The sequence below is a fragment of the Polyergus mexicanus genome, unplaced genomic scaffold (genome assembly GCF_030449975.1).
Source record: "Polyergus mexicanus isolate NDT 795.1 unplaced genomic scaffold, iyPolMexi1.0 SCAF_11, whole genome shotgun sequence".
Classification (NCBI taxonomy): domain Eukaryota; kingdom Metazoa; phylum Arthropoda; class Insecta; order Hymenoptera; family Formicidae; genus Polyergus; species Polyergus mexicanus.
The window spans coordinates 1,595,605-1,622,396 of record NW_027223331.1 but is presented as its reverse complement, the minus strand read 5'-3'; the positions used below and the strand labels follow the sequence as shown (position 1 = coordinate 1,622,396).

The following is a 26,792-nucleotide window of genomic DNA, read 5'->3' as shown; positions in this document are numbered from 1 at the left end:
ATTATTATTGTGAGATGCTTTTTCTGTAGCGTTAAAATTAATTTTTTATATGATATTTTAGAGAGATAAAAAAATAATATATTACAATAATAGATAAAAAGATCTTTTATTAATACTTTATTGTTTTAATAAAGAATTTTTATAAAAACTGTCGTTTGTAATCATTGATAAATGTTAATTTACCACAAATCTATATGTTAATTTTAGTATATACGTATTATCTGTCAGGGAGTAATGTTCATGTAAATGCAAAACGCTATTTAATAGATGTCTCGCTTTACGGCCATCAATTCAATAAAATTGAATTGATCACATTAACAAAATTTTAACTCTATTATATATGATTGGAGATGTTAATCCCATCACAAGCCAATCTATTTTATAACCGTGGTACATTATAACGGCGAAACATAAATTCGCCCATCACGCGTTCACGCTCCATCGTATTTCGTTAAATCACCCCACCTCGGATTTATCTCGAAACCGTAGTTTTAACTCGTTCGAATCTAATGCTTTTCCAATAGAACAAAAATCTTTTCCCTCGAGAGTCACTTAACTTACATGGAGAAAAAAAAATACAAAGAGTATAAAAAAAAATACGATTACATTAACGATGCAAATTTTAATGTCAAAAACAATTAGAAATTTACATATAAATGAGGGATGCATATTTAGAAATACTGTTCCAGTATTTTTGCTCTGATAAAACATAAATTGATTGTAAACAACATGCAAGTTTCTACTTGTATTTTTTTTCTCTTCTCGATTTTCCATTACAGAGATTTCCCGATTTTATCTCGCCTCTACGGAGAAATATACTTTAATAAAGCTTTTACGGTGCGGCCTTTCATAGACCGTATAAGCCAATTAATCCCGAAGTACACCATAATATATCACCTTTGAACAGCAATTTTACTATTAATTTCCATTATGACAGCAATAAGCTCTTTTTGCAAAAGTACGCGTACCCACTTAATTTCTGCAGCACTTCGATCCAATGGACACGCACGCATTCTATGCGACAGCTATTTAACACAATAATAAATCCTTACGTGCCTCGACAAAAGTTCAATGATTAAAGTCAAAGAAAAAAGCCTGCGACGTACTATCAAAGGCTAATATTAATATTATCGCGTAATATTTTTATAGAAAAAAGATCATATTGTGCAAAGCATAGCATGTATGGATGTGATATAAAGTCATTCTAAAGTTATGTCTTTGACCATCAGTAATAATCAATAATAAAAAAGAATTAAATTGAACATTTTGATATTAATAAAGGAGCAATGAATCGATCTTGAAAATACGTGCATGTAAAACCAAGTAGCATCAATAAAAAGGCTTTTTAAATATACTTGAAACATTTTACTTAAAAAAAAATAACAGGTTTCCAATCATGTCACATTTTGAATTTTTCCGATATCTCGCAAGAAAAATTCACAGCCATCAGGTTTCAAATCGGAGAACTTCCGTAATTTTTTCACAAACCATAGAATTCTGGAAGGTTTTCTGAATGTTAATCCCAGTAACTCTCCAAGCTATTACAATAACGATTTGCACGAGTATGAACGAATGCCACTGCATATATATATATACATATATATGCCACCGTATTTGTGTAAAATTCCACGTAACAATATACAATTAATGTACGCTTTTATCTTAAGCAAACACCTTTATCATTATCTTTTCCACGGAACTATTTCCAGCTAAATGCCAAATTGCTATTTTTATGATTTTGTAAGCAATGACATAAAATGATCCAAAAAAGAGACGTAAAACCGCAATCTTAAAAAGTTACGATTGTTACACATAATCAGAATTATTTACAACACAAATGACAGTTCCGAAATATCCTGTATACACTATACAGGGTGGCCCTGAACTTCCAGCCAGACTTTGAGATTTTATAAGAAATTTAATTCTAAACAAAAAATTTCCTATAAACATGGGTCGAAAAATGCTTCCTTAAGAAATCTCTTAATAATTTTTCGAATATTTTAAATCATTATTAATGTCACTAATGTCGAAAGTTACGAGATCACGTATATGATCTATTTATGGATTCCAAGTGATGATTCAGCATTACGTGTCATTACGCAGATATGGTTCTCGGTTTTTGCTTAATACTATTATTTAACATCTTTCTGTTAACACATCACGTTCCACACGTTCCTAAAGTAATGCGCAAACCTGGTATAAAGGATTCGGCAAACCGACATGGAATGCAGGATACGGGAGAGAAATGTGCGATCCGTTGTGAAAAAAAAATGGTATCTAGCCAGATACTGCATTATACGTCACTACTTGCAATTAATTTAATTGAAAAAAATATTTTGTTAGTTCTTTTTACATCTTACTGCGGATCAAAGTACATTATTATCGACATTTTCTATTTACATTCTTCTTTGAAATCAACATTCATTGCAATTGTATATCGGATACTCGTCTATCAGATCCACGTTTCCGGTGTCTTATTTAAATGCAATAATGTTTATACAATATGGGTCATAAATCTCTCCCGATTTCGATATTTATACGCGCATCGCTTGTTTGTCATGATCTCCACATCTCGGTTAATTTCCATCCATCCATTTCGGCCTACTCTGTTCTCCTCGACTCCATGCTAATGCAAGTTGCAATTTGTATAATTTCGAAATGGGTTAAGCACGCGTCGGAGCATCCGAGATCGATAACTTTTTCCGCTTCCGCGATAGAACGTCGTTATCTGCACGTGTTCTTCCGCAACGGCGCTCATTCCAAAGTATAGTACTCACTTTACATTTTAATGTCTCCGGAGTCACGTCGACATCTCCAAACGCCACCAATTTCATGGACTTTTGGATTGTAAACTCGCCGTACGAGTAACCGTACGTCGAGCAAAGTCTCCCGGCGAATACTCATATTTTTCTCTATCAATCTTTTTTTTTTTTTTTAGATAGAAAATCGAAATAGTTGCAAATTCGGCTTTGACGTATAATCTTCCATAATCGCATGCGCGACAATTGAACAACGTCAAAATAGGATATCAATTCCAACCGGATGAATTTCAATGGTTGGTGACGCATGATATCGGAAATGGAAAAGTTTCTAATTTATTATATTGTATATCTAGCGAATCGTACTCTTAGAACAAACATGACATTTCCTGTGATGGAAAAATATCTGAAATAAAGTAAAAACACTTGGAAAAATAAATTCTGGAAAGAAATTTATTGATATCTTATTTGTTTAATTTGACGTATCAATATATAATCACTCGATATAATTTTCGCTATTTTTCTAATAGTTTTTTCAAGCTTTAACAAAATTACGATGCAGTAAAAATATATTTACAAGTTTTATCTTTTACTTCAATTATTGTTCATTATCGTTTTCTCATAATCTTTATAAGAAATTTTTCATCAAAATTGAGATTAAGGAATTCTATTAAATATGCTATCAATAAAGGAGCGTACATTAACAACTCTATTTAGTTAGCAAATCGTTACACTTAAGAAAGACGATGAAGTGCACATGTGTAATATTTTGCAATGTCGTACTTGCATGGTTTTCTTCATGCAAGAAGTTTCGGTCGACGAAAATCGACGGGAAACTGCGAGTACCATCAAGTGCAATAATTACCATTGTTACAGCTCGTTTCTGTGCGAGTAAAAACTTTATGCATACGTTGCAAAATTTAACTACGAACGCGCAACTAATTATCAGTAGCGTTAAATACGACTAATGCTCGACAAGCGTTTCAAGCAACTTTTCTAGCGTATAAATATTGCCGTATTTTGATAAAGATTTAGAAATATTGTATTGGAACAACATTTCCGCCAAATTGATTCTTTTAATATTTATTTGCAGCATTCAATTTCAAACAAATGAGACACAATTTGTAGAATCAACAATCAAAGTATTCATAAAAGTGGTAAAATTCAAGATAAAATATTTATTATACAATATATGAAATAAAGACTCTCTCACAAAAATATTTATTATTAACAGCATGCGCGAATGTGTTCTTTCACAACAACTATACTTGTTTCATACAATTATTAAATTTCAAATTAAATTTTTACCAAAATTAATCTGCGACAAAAATTTGGGACAAAGTTCTATTTATAATTTTATACGTGTAACATAGAAATAATTTTAGTGGCAAAATTATATATATACAAAATACGTTCAAGGTTACACATATATGTTAAAATATACGCAATATATAAAATTATAAATAAAATTCCTGAATTTTACCGCGAATCATAGATTGTTTAAAGCGAGCTCATAATTCCACCCTTTTAATATCCCTGTTTCATTTACTCGTTTTTTAATTTTTTTTTTTTTTCTAATCCAATATCACGTAACATCATGAAGAGAAGTTCAATCATTCTATGTAATATTCATAAATTTACTCAGCCGCTTCGCGTACGTTAATGCAAAAAGTTTTGCTGGAATTCCTGTAGCGAGATAAAAATAGAATATAAATGATGCAGATACGTGCGATTAATCTGGTGCAAATTTCCAGTCGATTTTTCAATGAATCCCGACGGCTGAATACATAAAGCCAAAATCACTTAAACTATACCAAGGCCGCAGAAATTCAATCGACAGTGATGGACATATCCGTGTCCGACCGATAAATCACTGTTTGTAGATATTCGTGCAGAGCCCACATAAATCGTAATTCTTCCATGTTGGAATACGGCGTACGTTCTCTCGATCTCGTGAGTATCGGCTGTTATGAAAAGTTGTTATGAATGTGTTATCGCGTATCTCTTCCTCGCTACCTATTGTAAGATAACGGAAATGTTTTTTTTTTGTTTTTGACAGACACGATAGTTTGAGAAAAAAAGAAAACATGGTGGAAAATACAACCACGAAAGATTAGCGGCAATTTCATAATTTCAGATATCGATACGTTGTAGAATCAGTAGTAAACAGACGATATGACAGATCGGTAAACAAAGGAAATTTTAAATCTGTTCGAAATTAGAAAAAAAAAATGCCTCTAACAAGAAGTTTGCCGAATTATTTTCGTTCTTATTTAAGATGTTAAAATTGTAGTTTTTTTTTTATTTTAAAGCTCGCTAGTGGACTGTCGTTGGACTTAACTCTTGTGATACGTCATATATATTTTTTCTTTAGTAATAATCAAGTCTATACTTTTGCCCCAAATAATGCGTATCTCTTCCAAAAACTCATGCATTTTTCCAAAGCAACATGAGTTAATAGCTAAAATGGATACACTTGGCGTACATTATCCCTTAGTTTCCATTGCAGTCCTTCTCACAAAAAACTTTTCCGATGTCCGTTAATTAATCGGTTAATTAATATGCAAATATATATTTATTTTCCGCGTATTCATTTTCAATCATCAAAAACGAATCAGAGCAGAACAATCTTAGCTCCAATCACATGCACGATAGTACTTTAAATTATATTTTTGTTTACGATCATGTACGTATATTTGCTCTCGTGCAGTAACGGAGATAATTTATGATTTGACAAATATAAAGAAAGAAGAAGAAAGAAATAGAGGAGAGAAGAGTATTTCTATCTCTATCTTTTCTTCTTTCCTCTTTGCTTGAATATATTTATTGGTTTTTTTTTTTTTTTCAATTTATATTTTACCACTTAAGTCTCTCCGTATTAGATCTATGGGAATATTTTTATAGGAAAAAAAATGAGAGGAAGAGTAAAAAGTATGTATATATTGATAAAAAATAATGAATAATATATCAAAATTTTTATGAAAAATATACATATTATATGCTAGATTGATAACCTGCTTTTTAAGAATTAAAGAGCAAAAAATGGACTTTCAATTCTTCTTTTATGTCATCATGATTACTTTCTCATATTACAACGGTATTAGCCTGAGAGCCCGAGACTACGTAGCCTAATATCGCTAATGTAAAACGCGACATTTCTCTCTCGCAACATTTTTACGATTCAATCCGGTATGTCGACAACGTTAACAGCAACTGCTTTTGCAAAAGTCACGGTTAATAACGGGAATGTATTTCGAGAAAAAAAAAGAACACAATCCGCGTTCTTTATAAATTTTGTGCAAAGTGCGAAGATGATTTTTCCCTTTCCAAGAAACATTTCATGGCAGGGTAAACGAAGAGTCATTCTGTAATACTCGAGCTGAGAGCGGTTAAACAAACCTCACACACATGAGAAAAGAATCGAAGAAGAAACCGTAATGCGATTCTCCCCCCGATGTTCTTCATTACTCCCCACTTACGTTAGATGTAATATTTACACAATGCTGCATTGTATAGTTTCACTATCCAATTCTTACTCGAAGCGATTTATTGTGTATATCTCGTGTCCACTGAAACCACAAATTTCGCTTTTCTTTTTAGGATATTAATTATTAATTAATATATCGATTGTTTTTCTTTCCGCAAAAATTCCAGCAGTAACATCTTCCAAAAAAAAAAAAAAAAATACTTAGCAGGAAAGGGGGAGGGAAAAAATGCAATAAATAATAAAAGAATTAATATAATAATTTGCAGAATCTTAAAGTTTACGGTACACGAAATATGAGATTACGAAAGCTCTTTAATACGATCGCGTGTATCCTCGGAATCGCGCGATAAAGCAATTTATTCGCAGATTACGTTTTCGTATTAAAAGTATTATCGATATTTAGAGCCTCGCGATTGCGAAACTAATTTTGCGAAAGATTTTGCCATTAAATCTGCGTATGTATGTTTTCAGGTAGCGGGGAACCGTGGCTGAAAAGCGAAAAGTACGTCGAACTCGATGAGGAGGCTCAGCTACCCTGCGTCCTGAAATCACCGCAATGTGAAGGTCTGCACAGCATCAAGTGGTACCGTGGACCCACGAGGATTTTCATTTTCAGCGAGGACTCCGGAATTATACGCGGCAATAACGACATCGCTGCTAGGTAAGTATTGAAGTATTACATTGACATGAGTGCATAATGCAAGCGAATTTTTTGCGCTCGCAACTTAAGTTAATTAGAGAGAGAGAGAGAGAGAGAGAGAGAGAGAGAGAGAGACGGGCTCTCCTGCATATTTTAATACCAATATTTTATTACCAATATCGTAATGTATAATCAAAAGCAAATAAAAAAAATGTCTTCTTGAGCTTTTAAAATGTTATTATATCAAAGAAATATGATTTGTTTTCAGTACGTATTATTTATAGATGTTTAAATGAGTTTCAAAACTCGTATAATTTTTATTTTTTTTTCGTAATGCGCGTACGCTTAGAATGTAATTTTACCAAAGTCTATAAAATTTTTCAGGATACTATTGTTCTCGTTAACATTCCCAGAGCTTCTGTCTTTTCTCCAAACGGCGTTAAAAATATTATAGCAGTATTATGTACACAAGTTAGCAACGCGTTTTTTTTAAACCGTTTTGGTACTTTTACCGTTTCTACGTAATTGTAATTATCATGATTATGCCCAGATTCATTACCCTGTAATTGCGTTTTGTGATTCACGGTCTATATTTGGAAAATTTAACTCAGCCTTCCAGCTTCGATGTGTGCTGCGTATTAAACAAATATGTACATTTAGATATTTATGTGTACACTTAGATATTTAGAGCGTGAAAAATTTCCGCGATTGGTAATTATCACAAACTCTAATTGTTTCAACAATATCCGATTAGCCATTAATTCGATAATTGATTGGATATTATTTCCTTTTGTACATAAAATCGTTGCCAAGTATTATATCATATAATTACAAAATTTATTGTTGGAAAAAAATAGAGAAATTTGGAGTACTTGTTTACGTAACCAAAGTGGTTTCCGTGCATACAACAAGCGAGGTTTTTGATTTAAAATGATACGGTTAATGAAAAGCGCACCTCAGATTAGTCGTTAATAAACGAAAGCTTTCATTTAATTCAATTAACATCCTTCAACAGTCATTATCGTTCTTTCTCTTCGCGTACATAGTCTGATTTGGGTCTATCTTCGCTTTTTGTGGGAACAAAAGCATTAGCAACAAAAACAGTTTTTACACGAGAGAGAAAATAGAAGAGAATTCCTACAGTATACGATAAAAAATAATTGTTACACACGAGTACACGCGTGAGTAGCAGTAACAATAGTTTTAATTCCAGAGAAAGAGAATAGAAGAATTTCTACACACACAAGAAAACATTCGAAATATATTATTTATCATAACATATGCTCGCTGTATATCCGTCGAAAAATAACATCGAGATTGTGTGTAATGATACGAGATCAAAGGATAAATGGAATGATACGAGATCAAAGGATAAATGGATATGGTTGATGAATATATTAAAGATAATTCATGGAAATCTTTTGAGATATTCTCGTCAAAATTTTTTTAGTTAATATTTAGTACAGTATAATATAAAGTATAATGAAGTATTTACTTGCAAATTTGTACTTATTTTCTTCCGAGAGATTTACCTTTTTTAATGTATATATAATAACGAGTATCTATATATATATATATATATATAAATTTTTTATTACAAAATAAATTGTCTTATAAGTCAATGATATTTTATGTTATTATATTCGAACTAGTTTCAAATATGGTCCAATAGTTTAATATAATTATTTCACAAAAGCCACGCTTCTCTATTTGTCAGTATTTGTTTCTTGGATACATTTTGCGGCAAAGGTCTTCCACAGAGACGACGTTCTCTGTGACAAACACTAAATCCCTGTTTTGCAACATATTCCATAGAAATGTTATAATAGTGATATTGTCAAACGCGATATTTGAATTGTAATGCATTTTGCATAATTGAATGATATTTGATTAAACTGGCGTGTTATGTAAATAATAAATAAATAATAATATAGGCTTTATATCTATTCATTATGTAATATTGTAAATTAACACATTAATGTTAAATTTTAATTCTTTATGTACTGAATATTAAATTTTAACATATTCCATTTTACTTAACATATTAATATATTCATTACATTAGATAGAGAATATTAATTAATTATAAATTGTATTCACCGTTTAATAATCTCAATCTTTTATTATAAAAACTCTCTATAATTTTAAATTTTTATTGTAATATTTTAGTCATGATAGTAAATACTATCATGACTAAAATTGCAGCTTGATAATTAATTATCGCTTTAAAAAATTAGAAAATGGATATTATACATAAAAATTGAATTTATTTAAAACTTTGTATGTATTATAGCAAAACGTTTTTGCGCTTTCTTTTTTATCCGCGTGAATTTATTTTCCCTGTCATATGGATTAAAGGCAATTCGAGGCAAAATTTATTCCTGCACGTCATTCGCGCGCGGTCTATATAGCGAAGCTTTATATTTAGTAATTATATTTGTGAATTAAATGCATTCACACTGTATTTGTTCCGTCGAAACGCGCTACAGGTAGGACATGATGCGTAAAAATTTCCGTTTAATTGCAATATTGCAATTTAGTGAATATTCCAGTTTAGTGAAAGAATAAAGTTTGTGTCTTTCATCAATTCGATTTATAGCGCATTATATATAACATGCCTGCAATTTAAGATAAAATCGCAATACACAAAAATTTTGGCACCTATTCGAAAGGAAAGAAATTTTATCGATATGATATGAGTACAGTCGTATAATAATATCGCGAATAATATTAGTCAGATATGCAATATTATGCTCTTATAACATGAACGCAAAATATATGTTCTTTTTCGTGAGATATTTTATAATACGCTATTATCGGTACGTTATTATTCAGATTATTTGGAATCAAGATTTGGGTCTCGACATTATGTATGTCGTATCGTTGTACGTATGCAATTTTATTATATTATACAATATTATAAAGAATATATAATTATGTATTTTTTTTGACAATGTTATTAAAAACAAATGTGAATGCACGATATTCTTGGGAAATACGGTTATTTACACCTATTCATACGAAATCACTATTGATGTTACGTGCATTGTAATCGAAGAGAAATTTCTATCAATGTGTAAAAGATATATTGCATAGAATATAGATATATGTATAAAAAATCGTTTCAAATTGAATACATGCGACGTATATTTTTTAAAAACTCGTAATTAAGAGATATCATTTCTAAAATACTTATTGTGCTTCAATAACGTCGATAATCGAATTATGCCCGAAAGCGCAAGGGGAATACAGTTTCATGCGGCATGATTAGCGGTCCGACACATTGTCATATCAACAATACGCTAACGACGTCGTAAACGGTCCGTCGCTCAAACAACACATGCCGAAATGTCGGTTAATTACGATCGCCTGCATTTCATACCAATAGAATTCGCGGCCTGCAAAAATAATGATTCGTCACACGGGATGCACTTTATCTGGAAAACGAGAAATGAAAGCACCATGGGTTGCATTGTAGTTAGAAATTACTTTAAAGGGTCAAAAGGAGAATATATGTATACAGGGTGGCCCTGAACGTTCCAGCCAGATTTTGAGATCTTATAGGAAATTTAATTCTGAACAAAAAATTTCCTATAAACATGGGTCGAAAAATGCTTTCTTAAGAAATTATCACTCAAAAATCTCTAAAATCGTGATTATTTTACACAATTTTTTCCAAATATCATAGAAAATGTGCGTCTTTTAACAAAAAGTACCGAAACGAAAGTTGTAGAAAATTAAATTATCTTTCAAATGAGATCAAAATGATTCTTGTACGTTCCATAGATTTTGATATAACCAGTTCCAAACGTACAAAAAGTGCTTTTGTTACTTATTGTTAGATCGATTAAAGTTGAATCAGGAGGAAATCCGTAAAGCGATTAGATCGGTCATTACTCGATGCCGAAAGTGTATTGGAGCTGGGAGGGGCGGGACATTTTGAAAACAGTTAGTTTTTTCACGTCTTTATTCATTTTCTATTATTACGTGCTATTTTTAAAAAGTTTTAAAAAATTTATTTTATTTTCATAAAAAAAAAAAGATTTTTATTTTTTATTTTTATCGTTTTTTCAAGAAATTTATTAAGTTTTATTTTCTTCTTATTTCATTTTCTTTTCACCTTTTCCTCTTTCTTTGCATCAAAGGTTTTTGAGCGATAACTTCTTAAGGAAGCATTTTTCGAGCCATGTTTATACAAAATTTTTTGTTCACAATTAAATTTCCTGTAAGATCTCAAAGTCTGGCTGGAACGTTCGAGGCCACCCTGTATACTATATATATAACATATATATGTAAATGGCCATGTCTATCGTTATTTTGAATAAATGTTCCCGTATGCTTCTGAAAAGAGAAAAAAGAAATTCGTATAAATTATTTCTCCGTCTATTTTTTCGCAAAATACGCGTTCTTATGAACTTTACGTCTTTGTATAATGGCGATTGTGAGCAATCAATTTGATGGAGATGTAAATTGTATCGAGCTACGGCTTCAATAGAGACGCTGAATGTATCGACTATTGTACTTATATATGTCTATGGGGCACATTCAATGACTATTAACAGAATATCGAGTATGATCTATATATAATACATTGACTGTACACTATTTATGCCATATAAATGACGAGACCTTCGGCTGAGACGTACTTCTCGTCATATAATAATTTACAAAGATGCCATCGTGTTTAATTACGAGCATTTAGAAAATTTTCGCAGCACTATATTAGAGATGCAAATTATTTATGCACTGAATCATATTCAATGGTCTCATAATGAATCTCATTAAAATAATAATACCTACATATATATGTGCACGCATATATATGTAAATACATCGGACATATAACATATAATAGATAATACGTAAAAGAATTGAACCCCGAATAGTGTGCGATAACATCGCCACCTAATCATTGAATGGATTACACTGCTCAGTTGGGATAACAAGCAGATTAATCTCATTGATTACCCGATTCATTATCCGGTGTTAATCGCAATTTGAGATTGGCATTATGTAAGGTTATTATACTTGTATCGGCATTAACCATGTATCCCGGCATAATATCTGCGCGATCGTCATTAATAAAGCGCACAAACCTTCAACCTATTCATGTGATCAACGAAAATTGTATATTATAATTAGCAATACTACCACTAATTATACAAAAATTTAAATCGATATACTACAGTGAGCGAGATTTATTGAAAAATTTATTCATACTTTATTACTTGCGAAATGTTTGTCCAAAATTGAAAGTTCGTTAAATAAATCACGCTCCCACCATTTTTCACTACCATTTTCTTTTCTTTCTTTCTTTGCTACAATTGCAAAATTATTCAATCTTTTGCGTTACATTGTATAAAATTCTTCAAATATTTAAACGTTATCAAAATTTTTCATCAATAAAAAGTTAATTTGAGCAATTATTCATTTGATTTTCAAATCACTTACACACGTTTCTCTTTTTAATTTTTTAAATTATTCTTTTAAAAAATTCCGTTTTGAATGTTTCAGAGCTGACATAGAATATTCGGCGAATTCGTCAAAAACGCATCTAATAATACCCAAGGTTCGGCTAGAAGACGAGGGTCTCTACAAGTGCGAAGCCACATATCTTGCGGTCAACCGCGAGTGCAACAACGTGCAGCACATTATCCTTAACATCACGGGTAAGCTGCATTATGCAACTCTACCAGATTAACATTTTCGGAGTAAATTTACATTTTTATCAAATTGAACATGAGATTAATATTGAAATTTATACTTTTATAAATATGTAGAAGATACCGAGGCATGTGATAGCATGAACCCTCCCGGCATTTTATACAGAGTAGAAAGATTTTACGGATAATTCATATAGAGAAAGTAATGAAAGATTTATTGAACCTATTTAAAAAAAAAAACTCTTTCGCGCACAACGTTGTCGTAAATCACATCCGATATTTTTAACCGAACGATCTTTATGTAATCTTTATAATATGTAATCTCTATAATACCTTGACAATACTATGGCAATTACATTGTCAGAAACGTGTTTGCGAATAACTTACATTGTCGATAAGATAATAAGAAACATCCTTTTATGTCGCGCATTCGGAAATCTGTTTACTTTATTTTTATTACACCATATTGCTCTCCTCGTGTTATTATCCGGTCAATTTGACGCGATATTTCTCGAAAATAACAGACGTGTGACAGATTACAATCCACTCGCGCCTCTGGCATATCATACGATACACGGAAATATATTTACATTGCACTGCAGTAGGGTAAAAACAGCATGTGCAAATCGGAACATTGCGCAAAGTTTGCGTTCAATAAATCAGGCAATGTTTATTTCGCACTAACGGTTACACGTGGTCGTTCTCGCCGATATTTCAATTTTACACGATTCAAACTACCGATGGACAACTCGTTACAGATGGCCCTTTTACGGGATTGGCAAGCAACGATGTGTTTCGTCTCAACGCACTTTCGTATTTCGAAGATAGAAATGTCATTTACATTTTGCGGTCATTTTTTGACCAAACAAAAATAATTCTCGCAATTCAAGTTCTTCTTTTTATTGTATGAATAACGATTATTCGAGGTAAAATAAAACGTGCTTATAATATTAGAAGAAAAATAATCAAATGCGCAGGTGCTTGAAATATTTTATCAACTTTATGCTTCGAAATATCTACTTATTTACGATGTAATTTTTCTTCCACGTAGATAGTTCTGCTCGTAATTTCAAATATTTTTCTACGATTATCTGCATTAAGTCAGTTTGAAACACGCGAGATCGTAAAGTATAAAAGAGCACACACCGTCGTGTGCACCAAGTAGTTAATTTCTACGGAAGCTGAGTAACCACAGTTTGCGATCTGGGTTAAACCCACATAAAATTATACATCGATAGCTCAAATTAGACCCGATGACTTCCTAACTCGACGAAGAGTTAATATCGACAAGTTGAGAACAAAGTTAGACTCTCTCGTCGGCGTATAATCTCACTCGGGATAAGTGGAATCATTTGGTTCAACATTCTTGATTTAACGTTTATATTAATGTTGTAAACGCATTATCTTACAAATCCGTTTAACAGCTAAAAAGCCATCACTGACGCGCAATATTATTTAATCAGGTTAATGCGTCGTAATCTTTATAGTCGCGGTTTACCTCTCTGCTAACTTATCTCGTATTAAATCTGTATGAATCTGAAATTCTTGGGAATTAAGGAACGGGTCGGAGGAATTTCGGGACAACGCGCAATTACAGAAACGTTCGAATATTTAATATGCATACGGTATGTATGCCTTTTATACGAGGAAAATTTTCCGTGTGAAAATTTATTAAGATTTAAATATTAATTTAAAAATTGAAAGGCAAGAGTAAAGTATAGAGAAAATATGAAGAAAGTAAGAGGTAAGTAAAGTGCACGTTTTACATATTTTTACCTGAGATAATAACAACAAATAGAATCAATGATAAAAAAAAAACATTCTAATTTGTAAGAAATGTACCTTATTAAAAACGGATATAAAAAAATATGGATGTAAAAAATATTATATTTGTCGAATATTATTCAAGCTTCCTCTCTCGTAATTGCCAGAAAAGACATTAGCGTCGGAAAGAGCATTAGTGGTTCCTAATTATTCTGCGGGAGTTATAGGGTTAATTGCGCTATTAAGTAACTCCGTAATAAGACTTCCATTTAAATTTTCGATAAGGAAAGATCCCTTCTAAATTCATCAGAGAAAATCTTCCTTCTACCAACCACGAGCTTTTCCGAGATATTCTGTTTAAGTGTTTTTGTATATAGTTATTCTATATTATCTCGAGTTATCTCTTTCTCCCTCTTTGCAAGTTTATGAAGAATGAGACAACTCTTCTGGAGCAGTTTATTCAGTAAACGTAGCGATTTTCAGCGAGCCGTCACCGCGACGTGAATAGAATGTGTACGTTACCTATTGTACAATATATGCCCGAGATTCCGGCTACTGATCTGTCTTCTTCGCTGTCGTGCATCATGCCTCGTGATATCATAGCGAGTTAAACGAGTAAGGTGGAGAAGTTTTCAAGTATAATCGCGACGTAGTACTTTATGGTATACACACGCGCGCATAAGCTTCCATTCCCCATTATGAAAGATGATGTTCTTCTCCAAATTTCACACGTAAGAGTGTCTTGGTAGCGCCGTTAATTTTTATATAAACCTACTTAAAAAGATAAATTCCTGCACTTTACCTAAAATTTCTCAATTTGCGCAATTAAGCAAAATTCCCATTTGTCGATTGTCATTTTATATTTTTAATTGTTTATTGTTGTCATTATTACATTATTGTTTACATGCTAATGACAATTGCAAAAATATACGAATAAGAGAAACAGATGACAGATTTCTTCGAAGAGAAGAACAAAGAGAGCTTTATCGTCAATTCTCGTCACGAAAATTTTTAAATAAGAACGTTTCCTTCGTACGATCATGTCCGGAGATTCTCTCTAAACTTTTTATCGTTTCGATTGCATAGCCAATTGAAACGCGAAAAAACTTGGGAAAAGTTGCTCTTGATGCATAAGTGATCGCGACCTCAATTTGTCGAACTTAAACCGCTGCCTTGCGACTTTATACATATCACGAGCTGTTCTCCTGCAAGGACGTGCGTTGAATTCTGTCACGGAATGTAACATCGCTGCGTTTTCGGATATTTTAGTACAAAATAAAGCGCCTGATATCTCGGATATTACACACAAGAGATATTCATTATCTTTTTCAATAAACATTGCAAGTTAAAAAGAACGTACATATTTTCCAAACAAAACTAGTCTTGAAGAACATTACGTTTTGATTACTCTCTCTCTCTCTCTCTCTCTCTCTCTCTCTCTGTCTCTTTTTCAAGCTTATTTTATTTTAATAAAACACTTGAGACTCGATTAATATTTAAAGATGGAATAATAAGACCAGAGAACAAATAGCATCTAAATAAGTTCTCGTTAAAAGAAAAAGATCGTAAATTCATCTAAAAGTTATTTGGTTAAGCTGCTCATAAATTCTCGTTTACTTAATTGGGTATGATTGTCAATTCAGCAGTTCGAAATTGATGAATAATTTCAATAAGCGTTTCTTATTTTTTTTTTTTTTTTCGCGCGCAAGGCAATTGTTCTGTATTATGACTTTATGATCTCAGTTGCTTAATAGAAAAAATAAAAATAAAAGAAAAGTTAAAATTAGAAAAATACATAACATTATTTCTCTTTAAATATAATTTCTAACAGTCATAACTATATCTTGTGCAAAATAGAGATAAAGCTGCACAAAATGAGAACTATTTTAATTAATAATACACAATTTATTGATTTAAATATCCAACTACAAAATAAATAAATAAAGATAAATAAAATGTGAAATAAATGGACATTAATTTTTCGTAAAAATTTCATAAGTAAAAACTAGGATGTTATTACATTTTTGTTATTCTTAAAAGGAAGCTAGAGAAACGAAGACAAGAATGTAAGATATGTTGGAGATAAATGTAAGATGTTGTAAAATAGTTTTATTAGAAAAATATAAGAAACTTGAGTATATGTATGTTATTATGTATGTATTGTATATTATATATCATCGATATATAAATTATATATTAATGTGAAAGATGTCTGTCAAATTTGAAAGTGATAAAAGCGATGATAAAAATAAAAGTGTTCGTTTACAAAAAGAAATTAATATGATCCACGGCGGAGTCTCAATCCATCTTAATTCTCGAAAATTGATATTTACGAGCGACTAAATAGCGTCAATTTTGATAAAATACGGGATATACGTTGTAGCTATTATAACGCAGCGAGGTAGAACGACGATGTAAAAGTAGCTTGCGAGCTTTCCTGCGACAGGCGTCGACATTAATCTACATAGAGGAGCACAGGACGAAGCTGCGCGTACGAAACGATATCGCGTATTACATCCGTACGTGCAACGCCGGGGATTATCCCAACCCCTCATTTTAACTAGAGACATTACTCAGCAGATTTATCGTCAAATAGATAATGTCAGGAACACGCACGTTAGCAAGACTAGCACAAAAATAACGATTTTCAGAATCGATCATTTTTTCAACATCATCAATACAAATTTTATAAAAAATTAAATTATTTTATTATACTCAGCAAAATGGAAAATTTTATATTATGAGCGTGAAAATCATTATATTATTAAATAATATATAAAAATTAGTGCAGGAAAGTGCAGAAAAATAAAAGTGATTTTAATAAAAATAAAAATTAATATAATTTTTTGAAAAACGACAAGTATACGTATAAAGAGAATTATAGCATCGAAATTAGACAGTGAGCAGAAAAGTAGAATATATACTAAACTCAAAGTTTCAACTCGCTGTTTCTTCTTGCGTCTGAAAAGATACGAATGATTGCGATATTTCCCTTTAAAACATCGTCGAACCCGAGCGTTGCGAATACTCAGATTCAAAGTCGACGAACGTATCTTCGAAAGTCATATTAAAGTCACCTTCGTAAATTCCACGAGATGTAAAACGTCCGGTTTCTCGTTTCGTTAAATTACACAATTTCCTTTCTAGTTGATTCTCTTTCTCGTTTGCATCGGAATCTATTATAGTAAAATCGAAAAGAATGTTGTAACTATTCTGTATTTTTATGCAATGCGCTGTCGCTACGAATAGAAAAAGTTACATCAAAGAAAATTTCTAATCGATTGTAGAACTTAATGAGAAAGATCGACACATTTTGGTAGCACTAATTAAAATTTTTATATAATACAATTTTCCATTCATTTAAATTACAATTAAGGAGTGATAAATTGCATATATATACAGAAGGAACTACAAGATAAAGTGAATATCAGACACATTAACAGAACAATAGAATATATTCTTCCTTTCGTGAAAGATCATGGCAATCAGACAATGCATGTAGCTGAGTATTGAGCAAAACTATTGTTAGAATTGTTATGTACAATTCGCATATATATAAGCGGTATCGTGAATTACAATATCAATGAGTCCAGAGCGATCCGATAGATGTTGAGGGAAGAATAACTTCGCGCTCTTTTTCGCAATTGTTAATTAAGAAAATATCATTTCTTGGCTAACTGCCGGATGAAGACATACGATAAGAGATCGCAAAGTTCGCACTCACTTTGCTAATTCCGAGTAAGAAATACTCGAGACACTCTAAAAAAAATCCAGAAACTGTTTTATAAAAAAAAAAATCGTGGAAGCTATTTGCGATCTAATGACGTCTCTCCTACTCTTTCTCCATTCTCAAAGTAATCTCTTTCTATAGTAGTGCAAAGTTGCCGTTGTAGCTGCGGGTCGTTGAGGCGACTTTAAAAGCCATTTTCAAGTATATTATTCATAAACTTTATCGCCGTCAGAGTGCTCGAATCAAATCATCTTTTATCGTAATTTTCTGAGAATGGCGAAACGTGGCAATGACAAATCTGTTATGGATCCAGCGATGCGTGAAAAGAGGGATTTTCGACCTAAATCTCGAAATTCATTTTTTTCCTTTTTTTTTTTAATTAAAAAGAATCAGGGATTCCGTTGCAGCTGTCAATCAAACGCGCTTCTCTACGTCAACGAAAGTTGTCGATATTTCGCATTCGAGATTTGTCGCCCCACAACGAAATAATAATTGTCCACGATAGCGCAGTGAATTTACTTAATTCGCGGCGAGTCGCATTCATTTTCCGTAACGCAAGAAACAATCGGGAAATGCGAGCGCGTTTTCCAATATCCATTATAGCAGGCTACCGCGGTGACCGCCGCTTCCGAACTATTCGCAATCGCGCGAAAACAATCGACCAAATGACCATTCGAATTACTGGTCAAGAATTAATACCGCCGAGAGAGCGACTTCTCTCGTCTCGACTTATAACAATAGCGCGACAATTCTTCTGCGAATGATCAATTTTACGAAATGAAAAAAATATTTTTGCAAATTTTATAACATCGAGAATATAAATTCATTTTGCTAGACTGCATTTTTGGATCTTGTGTATATGTAAGATGCAAAGCTTTCTCGTTTTTACGACTGTGTTTCTCGCATTAACCAAGATGATAGTAGATGTTTTTAATCTACAATAGCAGAGTCGCGCTTTTTTCCGATATTACGGAATTATATACCGAGAGGGAACAATCTGGTTGACAAATTACAGGTCTCACGGTCGCAGATAGATTTACATTATTTGGCATTTCCCAAGTGAACTTTATTTCGTTTAATTTAACGAAAGTAATATATTTTTTACAATTTAACCTTCGTGCATGAGTGTGGAGATTCGTACGTATCTCTATTATGTCCAGAAGAAAGAGCTGTTATAGAAATTTTTCCATAATTTTTTAAAGCTCATTTAGCGTATTTTTTAAAATATTAATAAAAAGAAGAGAGAAACAAATGAAATATTAATAAAAAGAAGAGAGAAATGAAGAATTATTTTCAGTTCTTTCAATTTAGTTGAATAATTTTAATTATTATTGTAAAAAGAAAATTTGTCTCATTATATAAAAAAAGTTATTGTAGTCTTTGGCTCTCTTATTTAAGAATATTATTTATTTAAAAATAAAAAATATGTTATATATGTATTATAAATAAAATAATGTATAGAAAATTATATATATATATATATATATATATATATATATATATAAATTTCCAAGGGAATTAAAAAAGTAAATCCGAAATGTCAGATATTAATATTTTAATGCAGCCAAAATATATGAATTTAAAATTCCGCAAAAGCTTTTATTTTTATCACAAAGAAATAAACATATTTTTCAATGTTTTCGTATAATGTATGACACAAAATTACACCATATAATAATCTGGTATAATTAAAAACAGCAAGAGAAAAAAATATTATTAAAAATTAAAATAAAATATTAATTTCTTATTTAAATAATAACTTTACTCTCTGAATTTTTACGCTTATAGCAGAAAAAATATTGTGATTAAAATCTATTATTTAAAAAAACAGCATATTACATACACATATAATTATTGTAAAATTACTTAAAAAAATATGTATTATTTATAATTATTTATTATATATTTATTATATATAATTATATATAAAAATATCATTTAATATTAATTATTATATCATTTAATTATCACCTAATGGATTAATTTTCTCTAATAGCTTGCAACTGGAATTATAGGATATTTAAAAGATTAAAGGCAAAGGTTATTTCAAAATTCCAGGCTTTGAATATTCGGATATAAAATATGATGAAAATTCGGCAAGATTTCATCAATTATTACAATGATATGTCTAATGTATTTATTTTCGCCTAATGTATATATCGCGCCAGCAATGATTTAGTTCGCAGTTTAGCTGAATCATTTATTAAGTAAAGGTGGATACGAATAGTTACGATCGGTTTGGAGAACCACTCGGCTCAATTCAAATCTTATGAAGTACCACTTGTCTCGCGACCGACCCAATTAAACCTTCTCCACGACTGCAAATTGTAGCCTTCGAGAATATGGAGCATAAAGTTAGCCAGCGCGCTTCTGATTGGATGAGCACCCGTTATCGCCTATTAACTACAACTCATTGCGATTTAACGTGATTTGCATCTTATTAAAGCGTGCGTCAAGAGTTATTTCGAATAGCGCGTTGTATAATTAACGCGAAATTAAGAAGACATCTAATCTACTGGAATAAATTAAAATGTTTAACGCCAAGGCATTAACTTCTAACGATACAGAGTACGTATGGAGGTTATTCAATTTAATTTGCCGTAATCTAAATTCGAATACAACAAAAAAATATTGTTCTGCGAAAATAAAAGATTTATATAGCAATTTGTTAACGAATTGCTTAACGAACCGAGCGCGTCGCGTTTCATCATATATCGATTGACAATTTGAAACTCGTTTTAGTTGACTTTATAACAAATCTCTCTTTTGCTTTGCAAAATATATCTCTACAAAACGTTCATCTTCACAGCTTATCATTATACCCCGTTAAACCGTATCAACTTATTGACATCATATTGTATTTCGCAAGAAGAAACGCAAATTTTTCCGATATTGCAGAAAAGCAAAGCGAAGTAAATGTTTGTTTTCTGCCTTGTATCAACATCGGAGCATCGATGTAATTTCCTCGACTCAGCAAGGCAAATTAGAATTACACGCGATGACGTACGCGAACGTAAAAATTTACAATTTCGCCAAGAGCGTCGCCCGCGAATTCACGAGATGAGTTTCGCTGAAAACAGTTATTTTGATATTACAAAATGCAACACACATATATGCAGCTAGAAAACATAATATAGCCAAGAAGGAAGATTTTTCTCGTGTAAAAATAAATCGAAAATGTTGAATAAAATCTTTTCGTATCAAGCTTCGTTTTCGAGAGACTTGATTTTAGAATTTGAACAATTGATAATATATTTATGCTCTCTTAAGCTTAAAGATGATAACTTTATTTTATATTATCGAATGTATCTCAACGATGGCGATATATTGAAATATATATTAGAATATGCAATTCACGCTTTTGCGAAATAAAGTATATCTTGGTACTTTATACATTATAGATCCTTCAGTAATTCTGAGATTGTTTAAAATCTGTTTGTTAAACGAAAAAAATTTATATGTGTACTTTTATATTTATCTATATATTTATATATATATATTAATATAAAGTTATTGTCCACACGAGTTCGATAAATACAACACGAGATTATTAAAAATCATTTAAACTTAAAAAAACGTGATTACTATATGTGATTACTATATTACTGTGTGCAGATTTTAAAAAGATTGCGAGAGATTACTCTTTACATATTTCTGATATCTTATTTTTATCCCTCAAATGTATATTATGAAAAATATGTTTGTTTTAACAATATTTATGAAGTCGCATTTGAATTAAAAAGTGCAGCCGTAAAATTTGAATTATTAAAAATTTCTTGTGCTATTTTATATCATAATGATAATATAAAATATGTATTTGCAAAATTTTCTTGCAACGATTATAGCAAATATAAATTTAGAACGCTTACAATATATATGTTGAAACGGAATATATTTCTTTTAATTAATTACTGTTAACCCAGATTTATATACATATATATACAGAATTTTTATATTAATCTAAAAGCAGCAGAAGGTGAGTATCTTTAAATCCTGAAAGATATTAGATCTCCTACCGTATTAAAATTTTATTAGCTCGGCTATTGAGGAGGGTTCCCAAGTTGATGCTGTGTATACTGATTTCAAAAAGGCTTTCGATAGTGTTGATTGTACCGCATTAATGTGTAAGTTGTGTACATTTGGTATTGATGGAGTTATGTTAAAATGGTTATCAAGTTTCGTTACGAACAGAACACAGATAGTTAAATTGAAAAACTGTTTCTCCAGAATAATAAATGTCACCTCAGGTGTACCTCAAGGATCGCATTTGGGCCCGTTTCTGTTCAATATATTCATAAATGATATTAAAGAAGTCTTTAAACACTGTAATTTTTTGTTATACGCGGATGATTTAAAAATTTTTTGTCGGATTAACAGTCCTGAAGACGCGGATCTTTTACAACATGTTCTCTCTCACTTAGATTGTTGGAGTAACGCGAATAGTTTGCACTTCAATCTATCCAAATAAAGCGTAATTCATTTTTCCTCTCTCAGTTACCGATTCTATTCGTGACTTAGGTGTAATATTTTCCGCTGATTTATCTTTTACATAACACATTCAGGCTATCACGAGCCGTGCGTTCAAGAAGCTTGGATTTGTTATGAAGTCTTGTAAATATTTTAATAATATTAATACGTTAAGATTATTATTCTGTTCGTTAGTCAGACTACAGCTAGAACATGTTGCCATTGTTTGGGCCCCGTACTAAATTAAATACCAAGCGATGATTGAGAAGGTCCAACATCGCTTCCTTCGGAGATATAGTTTTTTTACAGATAATCCAATGTCTTATTCCGACCACTTATGATTCTATGTTAAATAAGCTCAAGTTGCTACTGTTAGAACATAGAAGGAGATATTTGGACTCAATATTCTTTTATAAATTAATTAATGGACGTATTATCTGTCCAGAATTACTGGAACGTGTAAAGCTACATATCCCAGCGATATCTCTTAGAAATAATTTAATTTTTCATGAGGAGGTGCATCGCATTTCCTACGGTAAATTCAAGCCTTTACATCGTCTATGTATACTAGGTAATGAATTTTCTGATCATGTGGATTTCTTCCAAATATCTCTTAGCTCGTTTAAACGATCATTGCTTCTTTGCTTCCATTAATTTTTCCTAATTTTAGTTTATCCTTAGATTTATTTTAAATGTTATTTTACTTTTATTATTATTTTTTTTTTATTTTTCTCTTCTTTGTAATCTATTATGTCCGTTTCTTTCTTTTCTTAATCTTCTTGTATTTATAGGATTCTGATGTTGATATGTTAATTTATATTACTTCTTTTATATTAAAGGGAGCTTTCGTATATATTTAAATAAAAAAATACGTCACATATAATATAACTCAATCTGATAATGATAATATAACTCATATGAGAATTTGAAAAATACATGAATGGCATTATATGTTATGTCTATATAAATTTTTTGACCTCCATATATTTTTAGCAGATGAATAATTTCTCAATATAATATAAATGTAGGCTTGTTCTGTAAACTATTTATATGCAAATGCACGTGGTGATATTATATCGATAGATGTATTGTACTTTCCATTATTAGTGATTCATCATAATTCACTTCTGCCATATGATTATTCTTAAAGATAGTATTTGCGTATAAGTATCTGTGATGCTACCCCGGATGCATTTACACGCAGCATACAAACGTCTCGCGTGTGTGTGTATTTGTATAGACATTCGTAAATGTAACATCGACAAAACCAGAGTGCTAGAACACTGTGGTCTGAGTGCATTTTCAGCCGGTGTTGCCAGAGATTTGATTTATAATGTCCTAAGAACATGGCACCTGTTCGATAAGTAGCAGTCACTTTATTCCCGTATAGGAATTGTAGAAAGTTAGGGCACTCTTCGCGCGTCAGAAAATCGATATAGGTGGTTTAAAATTTCACCGCATGCAATACTCGTCACTTTACTTCCATCGCGCGAAAAGATAAGGCTCTATCAGACCGAACGTGTTGAATTGAACGGGATGAATTGGTAACACTTTTCTAAATATCGTAATTAAATCGCTTATTGTAAAAAAAGTATATATCGTAAAAGAAGAAGCTTCTCGAATCGATAAAATTATCATTTTTCAGTCAACCCAATATACTATATAATAATCAGAGCCTAATTAATATAAATGAATTGCAACGTTGTATAAATATAAATTGATATTCTATAAAAAAATAGCGAAAATTCTGGGAATTGCCGCATATAGTAACGTCAGAGGGAATGGCATTTGCGCGACAGATGTAAGATATGATGGGATTTGTATCTATTTCCTAAGCCGGAGGATATGTAGCAAATATATATAAATCGCATCGATTTACACATATGAGCCGAAACGTTCAAAAACGCCGATTCAATAGACATTTATTAATTTCCACATTGCACTCGGGATATCGTTATTTATATAGGATACAGACGCAAAACAATAGATTAAATTTTTGTGTTGACATTGATATTTTTTAAAACAATCAATTCGCATATAACTTTAGGCAAAAGAGAAAAGAAGAGAAGAGAAAAGAGTAAAAGTTTGATATCCATAAATATTTTACTTGTATCAAAATATAGTATCTTTTTTTAACGTTCGTGTTATTTTTCTCAATATAAAGCGGATAGTTTTCCGCGGACCAGTTATCTTAATAATAATCATTCTTGTTGTCTCAAGAAATTTTGTAATGTAAAATAAATTTTATTTTATCAAAGGGCTCTTATTTGAAGAATGCATTTATTCGGACGAGAAGTAAAAAACCAATGTACTGTTTTATTGTATAGACATATTTTCATTAAGGAAGGAAATTGTTGACGAAATTATGAACGCATTGATTCATCGCAATATACAAGAGAGAAAATCGCTACAATAAAATTCTTAAACTTACGCGGCAAAAATGAGCAATGAAAATTCATAGAATAAAACAGTTTTCGATACGAATGCGTTTGTGTATGTTCTAGTGCAACCAAAGTTTGTACGTGTCATCGATGAAAATACAAAGAATACTTTGAGTACCGGTGCCTCTTTAGGACCTATAAACGAGGGATCGACAATAGCTCTATATTGCGAGAGTGGCAAAGGCAAACCTGTACCTACAGTGGAGTGGTTTAAAGATGACCAACTACTTGAAGGTAAGATTTATAATGTATCTCATATCTTCTCTCTAAAATGGATAAATCTATTTATAAATTCATGCGTATTTTTAAAGAAATTGTAAGCTAAGAAAACATAATTAAACAGAACACACATACTTTATTCTTTTTTTTTTCCATTAATGAGAGAGATATAAACTCTTATTTAAGACTACTCCGATTAAACTCTGATTAATTTAATTGGCGAAATTGCTTACAGCAAAATTTATAATTATATAATTCGTGTTGTTCCTAATTTAATTTTTTTTCACGTATGAAACAATGAAAAGTTTATAATTTTATTTACATTAACGAAATAGGTATCTTCAAATTAATCGACTAAATTAATCGGAGTTTGATCGAGAAATCATAATATATAATTACAGTCATATAATTGGCAATTTTTTAATTCTATTTGTATCAAAAATTGATTACAACAAATTCACTCTTATTTGTATTTATAAACTTATGATCTCGGTTTGATATCTTAATATTTCTAGTTATTTCAAGCGAGATATGATATATAACGTAATTGAACCGAGTGCGATTTTATCTAATATATAATATTCTATTTAAAATATGTCTGTATGTGAATGAAATTAAAATGTATAATTTTTTACTTCCAGTAAAATTTTATATGAATTAAAATGTATCGTTATCATTGAACCATTATTCAAGCGCGGACATTGGAAGACAAAAGAAACTTTAGCATTTATTAATTTTTTATCAGATAATTTAATCAGTTATCAATAATGACGATAATATTATCAAAGATTTATTCCTCTCTAATTTTATTTAATTATTAATTTTATATGTTTTTAAATAAAAATAAATATTCAGTCCTTTTATCACAATTTTTTGCCACGCATTTCGAAATATACTTCATTCTAAACTAGCGCGATCTTTTAAAATATATAACTGGTATCCATTCTCTCTCTTGAGACATGCTTGTCAAGAAATATAAACTGTTCTATTTCAGCGACAAGCTCGTCGACCATCACTGATACCGGGTCAGGCACTGGCAGTAGTTTGCTGGAGATGCAAATTACACGGGAAGAGTTGGGGGTAACATTCACGTGTAAAGTCAACAATATTGCCCTCGTGGAGCCACTCGCAGTTGATATTAAACCAGATGTACACGGTAAGTACGCATATACCTTACTCAAAATTAATGTAGCAGGATCTTTCTGCATGCTGGGAAAAAAAATTTCTCTGCGAACTGCGCAATATAATTGAAAAATCCTTATTCATGTATATATTTATTTGTCATTTTTACTAACTTATACACGCAAGCGCGAAAGAACTTTCCTCTCTGTATTATATTTTGAATTTAATCTGACAATTTTTCTCAGCTAATGTTGATAATAAAGTTAATAATAAAGTTAATAATAAAGTTCCAAATAATATCAATAATGAAAGCTTTCAATCTATGTCAATGAAAAAACTTTCTTTAATTATCACTCCCGTTTAAAGTACCGGCTATGCATCGATTATCGTATTTTAACATCGTTCGCATCGATTATACTGTTGATAGGGGAAGAAAAGGGAGGGAGAAGAGAGGATAGACCAGAATAATATACAATTTCGATCGCGTGACGTAATTTGCA

At 31.2% G+C, this 26,792-nt stretch overlaps 1 protein-coding gene across 12 annotated transcripts in view; it reads left to right on the top strand.

Annotated features, from left to right (window-relative positions):
* Positions 1 to 26,792, top strand: part of Nrm (neuromusculin) — a 165,499-nt gene that overhangs the window by 92,935 nt on the left and 45,772 nt on the right. For all 12 annotated transcript variants that reach the window (XM_070304179.1, XM_070304180.1, XM_070304171.1 and 9 more), the window contains 4 exons: positions 6,718 to 6,907; positions 12,401 to 12,555; positions 25,015 to 25,185; positions 26,165 to 26,326. In XM_070304179.1, coding sequence (XP_070160280.1) covers positions 6,718 to 6,907; positions 12,401 to 12,555; positions 25,015 to 25,185; positions 26,165 to 26,326 — 678 coding nt within the window. The remainder of the gene's footprint in view (positions 1 to 6,717; positions 6,908 to 12,400; positions 12,556 to 25,014; positions 25,186 to 26,164; positions 26,327 to 26,792) is intronic.